Here is a 14,295-nt window from a genome sequence, read left to right as displayed (position 1 = left end):
TTCTTCTTCTTCTTCTTCTTCTTCTTCTGTGCTGGAATGTGCATGTTTCTCTCTAACCGTGTGGCTGACTCCTGCTTCTCCTAGAGGAAGGAGGTGGAGGCACAACAGAAGCGCGGTGAGGAGATGGACACTATGTTGACCGAGAAGGACCGGAAGCTGGCGGAGAAAGAGGCCTACATTGTCCACTTGCAAACAGGCATCGCAGGAGATCAACCCATCGCACCTGCACCACAACACCAGGTCAGACTTCTCAAGACCGTGGGTGTGATTCCACAATACTTCACCACATACACGCAGTGTTGCATTCCAATTCAGATGTTACCAACTGACCCAGGCATTTAAGTTCAACCCAGGTTGGGAGTGATACATTGTTGCTGTGTATCTATCCACCTTTGTTTGATGTATATTATCAATCCACTCATTGATGTTCTGATCTGTACCTGTCCAGGCTGCGGAGGAGCTGCTCCAGAGCCTCACCAAGAAGGTCGGAGAAGCAGAGGAGCGCTACAGTTTGCTTAAGGAGCAGGCCGACAGCCTCAAAGAGCTTCTGGCCACAGAGAAGGACCAGTACAATCAGAAGGAGAACATGTACAAGCAGAACGTATGTTTCCAACGCACTCCTCAAATGTTACACAATAGCTTATCTATTTGACATGTCTGCATTCATCCATCGTTTGTCTACATAGACCTGACGGGTTCTTCGCAAAGCATCTTGGCCACGTTCGCTCTTGTGGAATAGAAAACCTCAGATCCAATAGATGTTAATGTCATTTTTTGACGTGTTAGCTGAGAATTTTGAATTAATTTCATGTTAAACAAACATTTGTTTTATAGACATGTCTAGTAATTATTTTGCTACCTTGCCTGAACCTGAGCGTTCGCGATACCTTAATAAATTAACGTTGCGTTATTCGGGGGCACAACCTTGATTAGTCTGGTCTGTAGCTTCCCCTCCTCATCTTGTCTCCGGATAGCTTGAAGCCATAAAGATCTCCTTTTTGGATCCTTTCCTTTTCCAGGAAGGACGGGGAACCGGAGATCTGGATTTGTGTATTTACAGTACTTGTATTACAACCTGCTACACAGTAGCTTTTCAGCATTTTCCAGTTCTTCCCGTTATGTGAAGGCGCTATTTCCCCCCAAAAGGTGGCGCTGTCTTGCCGCTTGATCAGGTGATTAACAGTCTGGTCTACACAGCAAATGCTTACTCTGTTTGTTTCAGATCCAGACGTTCAAAGACATCATTCTCCAGAAGGATAACCAGCTGATGGAGGTCAACCAGATGCACGAGCAGGAGCTCTTCAAGCTGGCGGCAAAGTCTGATGCCAGCGCTGATTTAGAGCAGGTAGTCACAACACTGTGACGTGATGGCTCATTATTAGAGAAGGACACACCACTGCCAAGGAGGCTATGTTTCCTCCCTTTAGTTTCTGTCAGCAGGTTCTCTCCAAAACGTGCTTGGATATCTGTGAAATATGTTGGGCAGATAGGCCTTGGGGCAAGTAGCAAAAGCAAACCGGAGTCCAATTCCTTGTATCTGTACATACTACATACTAAAATACTCATAAAGCTGATTCTGAAGTAACAATTGATCAGATTCTGCTCGTGATAATTATGAAACTGTTGCTGAAATAGACTTGATTCCAAATCCCACAAATTCAATTTAACATAACATTTAAGTGATAGGATTGATGTATTTCAGGTCTAACCGCAAACTGGAGAATTGTTTATCATTGGCGACAGTATGGGCATCCTTTAGTCATTCATTATTTTTTATTTATTTTTATTATCCCCTACTTGGTCACTTGCCTTGGCCATATGTGGGCAAAGAGATGCTTATTCCACCTGTACTTTAACTGCAGCACAAGGGTTGAATTCAACTAAAAGCAAATTCTAAAGTTTGCCACACAGTAAAATTACTACTGTATGTGCCAGCATAGCATTTAAAAACATTGTTACATGGCATGTAGCACATTTAGTATCATTGGATGTGTGTGATAGTGTTGAGGTTTTTGCAGTGCACCACGTGTAAAGGCCTAAACATGGTCGTCCATCAGAGCCTCGCCCCGCCCTCCCCGTATGACGGCGGGTGGAGCGCCGTCCTACGGGGAGGGGGCCCCGTCGGCTGACGGGGGCTGCTCCAAAATGTGACTTCACGGCGACGGTACGTGCGTGACGTCAGCTGCAGGAGAGTTGTGATTGGCCGTTGCCCTGGCTCATCGTCGTAAAGTCGCCTTTCAAAGCATGATGTTAGATTATAACAAACTAGTTGTGTGGCTTAGCCTTCCCAAATGTTGAGCGTCGTTTTTTAGAATTTAATACATAGAATTGGGAACGTTACATTCAATTTCATTCAGACTGCCTGGCACACAATCTCCGCCATTTTCTCACGGAGCTTCCACAGGAGGAGGGAGGGTGGGAGGAGGGAGGGCGTAGTGGCGTCCGAGCATGTAGGGCTCGCTGGCGCCGCCAGACGGCGAGACGGCTCCAATTCGAGGCGGACGGACGACCATGTTTAGGCCTTTACACAGAAGGTTCATTGTGTTGCTTGCACTGTTAAAAGTTGAGCGTATATGTTTTCCTATCCTCCTCAGCTTCTGAAGGCTCTGAAACAGAAGCTGCATGAGAAGGAGGAGGTGCTGCTGGGTAAAACCCAGGTCATTGACGTTCTCCAGGGAGAGGTGGATGGCAGAGACCAGCAGATAAAGGTCAGGCAGTGCATCCTCTCGCTCCTTTCTCCAGCTTAACCACTCCTGTCCTCTTGGTGCATGTTTCGTGGTCATGTGTTGTACTCTTACTCACGCCTAAAGAGACTATCTGCCCTTTATGTGTATAATAGCAAGTCTTTCACTCTTCTAATTAGAGGTGGGACAATATAAGTTATTATCGTCTATCGCGATAATAAACACTCAAGATAATTGTATCGTCGTGAATTTTCAATCGTATAATCATGAATATCGTCACATGAGAATGAATATCGTCACGAGTGTCTTGAAAAAGCTCTCTGACTTGGCTCACTAAGAAGTTGAAGTTAAATCAGATGTGTGGAAATATAGGTTCAAAAATAAGGAACAACAGAAAGCTGAGGTTTCCACCTGCAGAACCTGCCAGAGGAAGGTATCTGCCCTGGGGGCCAACACCTCCAATATTTGTTTCTTAACAACATGTAAGGCAGAGTGATTCCAGTATGCTTTAGTTACGTACCATTATTTAAAGAGTTTTAATCACATTTTTATGATTATCGCGATATCATTAGTTAATCACGTTATTTTGGACAAGGATAATCGTGACGTGAAAATACAATTTTCATATCGTCCTTTTAATATCAAGTCAATCTCATTTTGTGGTTTCACCTCTTCATCTCCCCCCTTCCTACAGGAGTTAATGGAGCGGGCGCGCCGGCTACAGGTGGAGCGAGAGAGCCTGGAGTCCAAGCTGGAGGCGGAGAAGCACGTGATGCGGGCGCAACTCCGCGACCTGATGGAGAAGCAGCAGGCGGAGGTGAAGCGAGTGACCGAGCAGCATCAGGCACAGATGGCCCAAAGCCAGCAGGACCTCCTGGGGCAGCTGGAGGAGCTGAGGAGGGCACCTCCTGCCAACCAGCAAGCCTCAGGAGGTGGAAACGTGCCCACTGATTCAGCCTCCGTCCAAAGGCTGGCCCAGCTGGAAGGTGGGTCTCCTCTCGCATCATCTGTCTCTTTTATTGATTATTCAGTCTTGATTGCTCCTCGGAAAACAACAATTAATGTCGGCAGTTAGTTGATCAGCAGTTAGTTGCATTTGAATACTGGCCTGAAACTTTGAAGGAGTTCTATGGAGGAGAATACAGATAGAAATTCTCAACTTATGTCCATCTTTTTTTTTTTTTTCAGCCAGCCAACAAGTTGTTTTTGTTGACAACCCTTTATTTGAACATTTTATGGAATCTCTTTATAAAGTTTTGGTGGTCATTTATTCATCTGTATACTTGGGTATCACGTTTTTTTCATCATTGTCATCAGACAATTTCTTTGTTCCCCTTTTGTTGTGCAGCTCAAGCAAAGCAGAAAACGGAGGAGGCCAACAAATCAGAGGGCAAATTCCTGAAAATGAAAGCCTGGTCCAAATCTCGAATCAGACACCTGGAGGACGAGTTGAAGAAAAGCCAGGTGAGATGTCCAACTTTTGAGACATTTTTGTCCTGCCTAAGGTTTGCACATTCCAGTCAAATCATCACACATCACTGGCCCAATTGGAGCGGGAGGGTCGTCACAATCTGAAAGCACAGAGTCATAATGCAATTGTATACAGAGTCAGCTATTAAAAATAGGCATTTAGACCCATTTAAAATAAGCTGACCTTGTTCGTCTTAGGCTGGAGGTGCTCTGCCTGACCTGACGGCCCTGCGGAGCCACATCACGGAGCTGGAGGAGGAGAGAGAGGAGAGCCTCTGGAAACTGGAGCAATATGATGACCTCAAAGCCAAGAACGGTACCACAGCTAAACACGAGTGGTACCACAGCTAGACATGAGCGGTACCACAGCTAGACATGAGCGGTACCACAGCTAGACATGAGCGGTATTGCTAGACATGAGTGGTACCACAGCTAAACATGAGTGGTTGCTGTTTGAAAGCCTTTGCAAATACACCAGCATTAATGCTAGCTACCTCTTAGCCAGCATACTTTTCGCCCTCTACATTTCAATGTGTAATGTTTATTTTAGGGATGCACCGATATGAAAATTTTGGCCGATGCCGATAACCGATATTAACATTGCTGTTATGGCCGATAACCGATATTTACCGATGTCGATATGATCTGTATAAAACCACATTTTTATGATCATCACATTTTGTACATACTGAAAAACACATGTTAACACTGAATTTGAAAAAGTTATGCATTTCTTTATTTGCAAAGCCTTTGGAAAAGCCCATAAATCATAGATTTACTGCATTATTTCATATCAATGTGAAGAATTTGGCTGATAATGATAATCTATATTAACATTGCAACATCTGACCGATACCGATATGATCGTTTTCTTTAAAAATGACCAACATCGGCCGATACCGATATGATTGCCGATATATCGTGCATCCCTAGTTTATTTAAAAGGTTTTACTCAGTCACACATGTTTTTATGAAATGATATTTGTCTTTGTGGTTGTGCATGCTCGTAGCTTCGGACCCAAAATGATTGTATTTGTCTTCAACATTGTGCATCTGATGTTCGCTGCTAGATGTACTGGAGGCTAAGCTGGTGGTGTACGAAGAACAACAGAGGACAATGCAAGCCGACCTGGAGCAAGTCACCAAGCGAGCTGCCTCTCAGGTCGGGGGTCCAAATCCTTTAGCTCGGTCAGTGTACAGCCGATGAGATGCCACACTGGGAAGCTTATCGTTCTGCTGTCCCTCCCCTCCCCTCCCCTCCCTCCCTCCGGCCACAGCCGAGCGAGTCCGGCAGCGCTGACGACACCCAGAGCCAGGTGCTGGAGTGGCAGGACATGGTAGCTGAGGCGGTGAGCGCCAGGGACCGCGCCAGAGAGGAGAAGGCCGCCATGGTGCTCCGCATGAGCCACATGGAGGAGGAGAGAGAGGGTAAGGCCACCGCTAGAGGGTGACAAACACAAAATGACCAAGGAGAAATACATCGACTCGCTCAAGTGGCTTATTGCAACTAGGTAGAGTGAATTAATCAGGGCCAGAATTCAGCAAATAACATGACAACTTTGGAAGAAGAGAATTTTCTCATTAATTTTTAAAATGAAACTTGGAAGTTTGTCTTTTGAAAGACTGATATTTAGTGCCTGTGACTTTCGGGCCAATCCCAACTCCACATTTCCTCCCATCCCATTGGACAAAGAGAGGCCATCCCAATTGCTAGCGGCACACCTCCTTTCTTTTTGTGTGTTCTACATTTAACCCTTTATGTTTTGTCATTCATGAACTGAGAAAAATCTCATCGGTTTATGTCATAACTCCCATGTTATTTTCTCCTAATCCCCCCCTAGGTGGGGCTGCAGTGCATTTATTTCTTTGTCCTGTAAGACGCAGATGCAAGATTACAGTTTGTCTTTAATTTGCAACATGTCCTCTGTTGTCTACGCATGACTATTGTTTTTTTTGTTGCCCCATCCTCACCGTTGTCTCCTGGGAGCGTTTGGTCGGCCCTGCGCTGCCTCCCATCTCCTGGACGTCAGTCAGCCCCCACCCCCTGCTCCAGCGGGTGGGGGCAGCCCCCCATCCCCACCTCCCCCCTCTCTCCAGCCCCTGCTCCAGGGATGGGGGCAGCCCACACACGCCCCCCCTCCCTCCAGCCCCTGCTGCAGGGATGGGGGCAGCCACGCAGAACAGTTTCCCATCAGTTTTGTGCATGCAGGCTCCTCCCCAACCCTCCAGTGCAGGTCCGACTCACTGTACCGTCTGCAGTTTCCCTGACTTGCCTTTGCCACGGGTAAACTACAGGCAGTGCAGTGACGCGGCCTGTGCTTTAAAGTCGGCCATTTTGTTTCTCCAGTCCGCGCCCTCCTCTGATTGTTGTAGTTCATCATTTCCATCCCTTCCTCCGTCCTTTTCTCCCTCTCTTACAGTCCCTTCTTACCTTTCCTTGATTTCTTATGTGACCACACTAAAAGCCAGTACATTTTTGGAATAATACATCCAATTTATTCAAATAACATTTTCATGTTTCTATGGTGGCGGGATGGCTATATTTGTACTAACCCTGGGACGAGGACTAACATGTGTAACCCCTTCAAAGCGGTCAGCCTGACTAATAGTCACCTTATGTAGCCCCGCCCACTTGACCCATTGTACCACGACTTCCTGTTCAAAACGGCGGCTGTTTTACCTGCTCAAAACTAGTCTGACTCACCTGGTCAAACCTAGTTTGACTCACATTATGAGTCAGACTAGGTTTATGAGTCACAGGAAGTTTAAAAACCTCCGATTGTATTTACACTTCCTGTTAGTCTCTCAAGCCAGACGGTCTCTTCTGCATAAGGTGACTACTATCAATCGTAGAGGGTCTATGCCTAGTGTTATGTGATTAAATACAGCGACATAAAAGCGAAGATTTAAAAAAATACATATAGGCTAGGAGTGCAGGAGTGTATTGAACTTCACTCCATTTATTTATATAACCCTTTATCACAAGCATGCCTCAATGGACTACAGATACAGTAATGAGCCTAACTCATCAACAATCAACCATTGAGTTTATTTATATAACAGATGTCTAAAAACATGTTGACTATATACAAAAAGGCGTGGCTAATATATTAATTTAAGCATCAGATACCGGCCCAATTTACTCCTCGTTATGATGCTGCAGCACCAAAAATAAAACGACTATTTATTTGTTACAGGGTCTGTAACGTTCTCTCCAAACAAAAGCACTTGCATGTGCTATAAGCCATAAGTGCGAGTAGGAGTGTACAAGGTGTACTTGAATGCAGCATCAGTTCCGAGACAAAGGGGTAATTTGACTGTTTGGTTCAATTCATGTCGCCATTCGTTTTGTGAAAGAAAGAAAAAGCCCATATCTGATCAAAATTCTGACAACTTTCATCATAGTGAAACCGATGAATGTCAAATTTAATTTTATCAGCTGCTCTCACTTTTTGAAAGATTGAATAACAACGCTTTGGGTTTCTGCACTGGACGTCCTTGATTTGACACCTTTCTACTGCATTGCGTTGCTATCTCTCCCTTGAGTGGCATTCACAGGCGCACACACACACATGGAGGAAAACACTCTGGAAACCAGAGGGATTCTACTTCCAAGATAGTAGAACTGAAAGATGAACCGTTTTGGTGGCGGTGCAACTAATTTGCAACTCATGTCTCCTCTGTTATTAACGCCTGTCGTGGTCAGTGTTGGTGAGCTGGAGAGCTGGCAACAATCTCAACCATTGATTCAATTCTGATGTTTTGTATTATTGAAATGAATGATCATCTTCTCGGAATTGGCTCTACTCTGCTTCATACCCCGTTGTACATAATTGTACTACAGATTGTATATTTGTCAGTTATGTTGCATGTTCTATAACATACTGTTATAACACTCTTTTGAATAGAGCCCATCTCTGCTTGCACAGCTTGTTTTGATCTTACCTATACTAGAGCCATATGATTTCTGCAAAAAAGGAAAAAACGGACGGAATCATGGAATTTGGTAATAAAAATGGAATCAACTGTAAAACATGGAATATTGCAGAATTTTCCATAATTTGTCTGAAATTGATAAAAGTAGGCCTAATTATCAAAAGAAGAAGTACGGTAGATCTAATGATCGTAGTAACCTAAATGATTTCATAATTGTAAAATGGGCCTAGAGAAATTATCCCGTTTTCGATTGGGGTGTTTTGAGAGGGGGGGTCGGCCTTACGTTGGACCCTTACTGCACCTCACAACTTAGTTTTCCCCTTGAGAAAAAACAATTGCAAACGGAATTTGGGGGGAAAATAAAACTGAATTTGGACAAAAAAAATAAAACTGATTTCATATGGCTCTACCTATACTGACCACTACACACCTAAGCCTAACCCGCTGAAATCCTTTCCTTTCCTGCCCCGCCCCTTTGCTTTGAGCTCCGCCTCCCCTCCCCTCCCCCCTCCCCTACACACCAATATCTGCCTGTTGTCACAAAACGGATGGGAACATATTTTGCCCCGCTGTCGCTTAATCCATTTGGCATTTCCCTGCTTGCACCCTATGCTGCTAAATGACCGAAAAACAAATCCAAATTTAACGCACTGCAAGATTGCCCTCAAATCTCTCCCTGTGCACTTTCAGATTAAATGACTGTTTGTCTGATCTCTCCATTGAAGATTGTGGCGAAGTGTTTGCCTTGTATATATGATTTATTCATGAATATATAGCCCTCGCCCTCCCTCTCACAGCCCCGTTACTCCCCATCTCCCACCTGTTTGAATGCTGCCTATTTTCCCTTGCAATGCAGTTCAGGTGTGCATGGCTCTGACCAGTATGCTGCTTTTGGAAAGTCTCGACCCATCTACATGTACACATCATACACACCCCTCATGTATATATACAGGAGTGCCCAAATATAAAGATAATATATAGAGTGTGGAGTGCCTTTACGTCTCTCTTCCTCCATTCCTACTCTCTCTCTCTTTTCACAATCTGCCTGTTCTCTTGCTCTCTCTTCCCCTGTTGATTCAATCATTTGTCTCTCAAAGTTGATGTGTAGTGTTGTTGAGAGTCAGTGCTTTCCTGCCTATCTACCTTGTCTTCACCACAACCAACGTCGCCTATCCCTTCACTCTTGCCATCCTCTCTCCTCATCTCTGTCATCCTTTCTTCGATGCAACTCTTCCTTCATTCTTCATTCTTCCCCTCCTCATTCCAACCCCCTCCTACTGCCCCCCCCCCTCTCTCAAACCCCACCCATAAATACATCTGCGATCCAAAAACCCAACCTTCCCGTTCCCCTGTGGCACAAAACTGATTGAGGATGACTGGTTCTTTCCTGGCTGCTCCGATCCAGCGCTGGCCAGCCGGCAGCAGGAGTTGGAGGAGGAGCTGTCCCAGGCCCGCGGGCTGAGCCAACACAGGGCCAAGAAGCTGGCAGCTCCCGCCCAGCGCAGCCTGCAGGTAACTGGACAGACGGTCATTATTACTGTGGTTCTTCTACTAGGGTTCCACCCATTGACAGTATATCTAGAGATGTGATGAAGTATCAAATATCAATCGTGGGGGTAGAAAAGTGAATTGTGATGTTAGCTACAAATCAAAGCTATTAGCTTTTGCTGTGGTAATCACAAATGAGATGGCAGATCTCTATGGAAATACTATTATTTGCACTTTGTAAATTACTTTTTTGTGTGTGTTTACATTCTAGCAAGCCAAGGGGAAAAAGATGTAGCTCAGAAATAAGCAGTTCTGCACAGTCGCACTTTGTTGTCATTGAGGCCATTTACACCTGGCGTTAACATGCGTTTTCTGCCATCAGATTGCAATCAGATTGTATTTTATCACTTCAGCCTGATTCCATTTACACCTGGCGTTAACATGCTTTTTCTGCAATCTGATTGCAGAAATGGTTGTCCTCTCAATCCGCATAAAGTTGCTGTATCCAGATTGAGAGGACACATTGCATTTACACTTGTGTTCAATGTGTACACAATGCATCTCTGACCACCTCCGGAGGTGGTTTGTCCGATCAGATTGCAATCCTCCTTCAATGCGTTTTCGGGGTGTTTACACCTGGCATTTCAAGTGATAAAACACAATCTGATTGCAATCTGATCACAGGAACCCATGTTAACGCCAGGTGTAAATGGCCTCATTGAACTTTTATTTAGTACATCGTATTGTGGCCGTATCAAATTGTGAACCCCGTATCATGCATCGAATCGCATTATGAGATAAGCACATCCTCCCATCACTATTAAGCCATATTGGGAAGAATGGGAATTGGGTGAGACACAGATTAATTAAGATTAAGATTAATTAGTATTAATTAAGATAATTTGTCATGTTTACTGGGGCTTTTAACAGGAAGCAATTGGCACTATGTAACGTGTAGCCTGGGTGAACCCAGCCTTCAACGTGATGTCACAGACTATGCCTGTAACGTAAGTTTGTGACTGATGGTACATAGAGGTCACGTGGAGGCTGGCTTTACCCAGGCTATGTAACCTTGCCAGGGTGGGAATTACACAGAAACCATGGAGGCCGCCATTGCCCATCACTGGCCATGATGCCCTGAGAGCCCTAAGGCTACGTTGGCAGTGCCCTGCTAGCAGCCTGCTACTGTCAGTTGCTTTAAAAGCATCAGTGGTCTCAGTTTAATGTAGCCTATGCAAAGGAGGTGTAATTGGCTCATTTTAACACGCATTTCAGAAAAATCCAGCTTCACGATGTCAGCAATGGCCTTTGTGCCCTGCCATGTGGCCTTGTGCCCTTAAATGAAATTGCGACGTGGAAGGCCAAATGGCCTTGCCCCTAAAATGACCAAATCCCCACCCTGAACGTGGCACTGTCCTGCTTGAAACAAGTGTATCCCACTTCCAGGAGGACTTTGAGTTTGACGGGCAGACACAGTACCAGGACCTCCGCAGCGCCTCGGAGAGCACGACCCCGATGGAGGGGGAGAACATGGGAGGTTGGTGGCCCGAGTTCAGTACTCCTGACACAGGTGTGAGACCAGCTAGACAGTTTACACTAGCATGCACATGGTCATCCTCATTTTGAGACGTTTTAAGTTGTCGTTGGGTTTTGACATTTTGTTGTTCTCGACATAACACTCCGCTGCTTGTTTTTATTTCAGTGTGGGATTGTGGTTGTTGGTTGTTTTTGTCCTTTTCTAACCAACTGAAGTTGTGAATATAAGACGAGATTTGTTTCAAATGTAGCTTGGATTAGCTCGCCTTTGTGTCTACTTTTGGAACTCATCTACTGGGTCACATTTTCAAATGGCAAGCTAAATGAAGCTCACCCCCAATGAGCAACAACAACAACTACTCTGGGTCAACTGATCTCAGATCAACTCATACACACCCATTGGTTTGCACTTTTCATTCAGTTTGGACACGTGCATGTTGGTTTGAGCTGGCTAGTATTTGGCTTTGTTGGGTTTAGAATGCACTGAACTCTTGTGAGCTCGTATAAATGTAGGTGGAAAGCTACTCGCCATCTGTGGTAAGTGTTTGTTTTTTTATTGTTTGCATGCCCTGATCCTTTGCTTCTTTCCCTCTCATCTCCTTGCGTTGTGCGACAGTCATTTAGGGTGCTGCTAGCTATAAAACCATCTGTGGGAGCTAGAGAGCCAAAGTCAACGTCACTTCCTGCTTCAGCGTGGTACCAGAGATTTTCATCCGCCATTTATTTTCCCATTTATTTTCCACATTTCACTCTGATCAAAACATTTAAAGAAAATGTGGATTTAAAGAAAGTATTCTTTTGATGTTTAGTTTTTTTTGTCCGATTGAAATGTTATGTGGTCTCTCCGGTTTCTAAATATAGCTGAAACATTTGGTTTGAACAAGTAAAACTATTTTTAGAACCATTTTAAAGTCTTTATGATTCTGATTTTACTAAATATCCATGGGAAAATAAATGGTGGATGAAAATCACTGGTACCATGCTGAAGCAGGAAGTGACGTTCACTTTGGCTCTCTATTGTGGGGGGGAGGGGGATTTGTGAACATAACATGGCTGTGTGTTTTGGTTGCTGTTTCCTATAGGCTTGGGATTGCATTTCATACTTTGTGTTTAATTCATTCATTCATTCCTCAGACTACATACTGTATCAATGATGACTATCTTTGCTATTCAATGTTTTGTCTGTTCTCAAGCCTTTCGCCCACAATTTTCCTAGTTGCATCATTACAATAATGAATAAGTGACTTTGCTAACTGACCTCACGTGCCCACAGGCGTTCATGAATTCATTTATATTGCCTCTATGACGCCCCTCCATCCCCGCCATCCCTTCTTTGTCCTGCAGATGGCTTGCGGTCCGTCGTTGAGGAACTGGAGCTGGAGAGGAACCAGCTGCAGGAGCAGATCCTGGGCCTGGAGGAGCGCTGTCACGATCTGGAGGATCGGCTGCAGCTGCAGGCTCGCATCGAGACACTCCAGGTAAGTCTGCCCCCTGCTGCCCACCCCAGCCCACAACACCCCATGTCTATGTCTAACTTGTCAAATCTCGTTTTATATAGTTCTACTGAGAAAACTGCAATTGTAGTCAATAGATTGACTTCCTTTATGCAAACACACAAAGCCTTTTTAATATTTTTTTGCCATTCCTTTCAACTTCTTTTGGTGTCCCTGCAATTGGACCCTTTTCACGCAGGTCATTTTGTGTCAAAAAGGCAGGGAAAACACAGGTGCAAGCAAAACACTAATGAGGGTTTCCAACTTCCAATCATAAAATGGAAACCCTTAATAGTGTTTTGCTTGCACCTGTGTTTACCCTGCCTTTTTTACACAAAATGGCCCCCGTGAAAAGGGTCTATTGTGGATGGTTTGAATTGCAAGTTTTTGATAATCCAGTGAATTGCATGTTTCCCCCCTCTCCCGAGGACTAGGATTTTGTAACAAACCCTTCTAACACAGGTGACGTTTGATGTTGATGTAGAAGATGGGCGGCCATGTTGGGTCTCTCAGGTGTGTGTGTGTGTCCGTGTGCGCTACAGAGAGCACCTCTGGCGGTGAAGGCTAATGGTTTGGTGTGCTTGTTTTAATCTTAAATCTAAACACATAATGTTGTTTATGTCTTGCAAATAATGTTTTAAGCAAGAGCATTGCTCCGTCGCAAAATTCACTGGGTGTGGTGAATTATACTTTGTCGCTGAACTGTGTGACCATCCTAAAGGGAGCGCATAAAAGATACTTTCTGGCCGGACACTGAGGGGAAAGTGATCATAACCCAAGGGGTCTACTTTCATCTCCATCTGTGTGCAGTGAGAAGAACTTGCTCCATTGCGTTGAGAGTTTAATCTTCCCATTGTGGTCCTTCCTCCTCTCTGCCGCTACAGAACGAGTCAGAGAGACTACAGAGCCAGCTCACCAGTGTCCGAATTCAGCAGAGCAGAGATGCAGAGAAACATCAGCTGCTGGTTACCAGTCTCAACGAACAGCTCAAAGGGTATGATAATATTTCACTCACACAGTAATTACATAATTACGTTGAAATGAATAATCATCATGATTGAAATGAGATGTTTAGGGACTATACATCTTTCCCTCTTTAAAGTTACATGCTTTCAATGAAGGTTAGAACATTTCAACTCTGTATTCAAAACTTTTGATACATTTGAAATATGCAATACCTCTGTCTACTTTGACGAATTGTTTTTGAAATAATTTGGCTTCAAAGGCTTATAAAAATATCGTAATAAAGTGGTATTTTTGAAGCGTTTAAACGCAATTTAATTGAATTGGTATTTTGTTTAGACTGAGTGACACACAGGAGTGCCTGGAAAGCTCACTCATTGAGAAGGAGAACACGTTGGCCAAGACCTCTGAGAAACTCGAGCTCATCAACAGCCTCCGAGAATCTTTGAGTGAGAAAGAGATCCAGTGCAAAGATGTGTCTGAGAAGCTCCTTCAGACTGAGCATACTGTAAGTGCTTTTGGCTCCTTTTCATTTGCTCCTCCTACCACAGTTAATAATTCAATAAGCTTAATTGTAATAAATGTTGCCATCTTTCAGCTCACGGACGTTTCCAACAAATGCAGTTCCTCTGAGAAACAATGCTCTGAATTGAAGACGGAGTTTGTTGACCTCACACAAAAACTCACTGTGCTGAAAGAGAAGGTGTGTTTTAATGCTTTAAAAT

General features: G+C 44.3%; 1 protein-coding gene across 1 annotated transcript in view; it reads left to right on the top strand.

Annotated features, from left to right (window-relative positions):
- LOC310791413 (uncharacterized protein) overlaps positions 1-14,295 on the top strand; it is a gene marked incomplete at its 5' end in the record, with an annotated part of 39,126 nt that overhangs the window by 6,762 nt on the left and 18,069 nt on the right. The window contains 16 exons of the mRNA XM_083653109.1: positions 85-264; positions 449-601; positions 1,223-1,345; positions 2,595-2,708; positions 3,379-3,670; positions 4,033-4,148; positions 4,353-4,470; positions 5,225-5,316; positions 5,432-5,582; positions 9,496-9,602; positions 11,025-11,148; positions 12,459-12,592; positions 13,070-13,120; positions 13,492-13,601; positions 13,910-14,078; positions 14,169-14,273. Coding sequence (XP_083509235.1) covers positions 85-264; positions 449-601; positions 1,223-1,345; positions 2,595-2,708; positions 3,379-3,670; positions 4,033-4,148; positions 4,353-4,470; positions 5,225-5,316; positions 5,432-5,582; positions 9,496-9,602; positions 11,025-11,148; positions 12,459-12,592; positions 13,070-13,120; positions 13,492-13,601; positions 13,910-14,078; positions 14,169-14,273 — 2,139 coding nt within the window. The remainder of the gene's footprint in view (positions 1-84; positions 265-448; positions 602-1,222; positions 1,346-2,594; positions 2,709-3,378; positions 3,671-4,032; positions 4,149-4,352; positions 4,471-5,224; positions 5,317-5,431; positions 5,583-9,495; positions 9,603-11,024; positions 11,149-12,458; positions 12,593-13,069; positions 13,121-13,491; positions 13,602-13,909; positions 14,079-14,168; positions 14,274-14,295) is intronic.

Source organism: Poromitra crassiceps (assembly GCF_964638095.1).
Source record: "Poromitra crassiceps genome assembly, chromosome: 16".
NCBI classification, from domain to species: domain Eukaryota; kingdom Metazoa; phylum Chordata; class Actinopteri; order Beryciformes; family Melamphaidae; genus Poromitra; species Poromitra crassiceps.
Note: the sequence above shows the minus strand (reverse complement) of the source record. Positions and strands in the feature narration are given on the sequence as shown.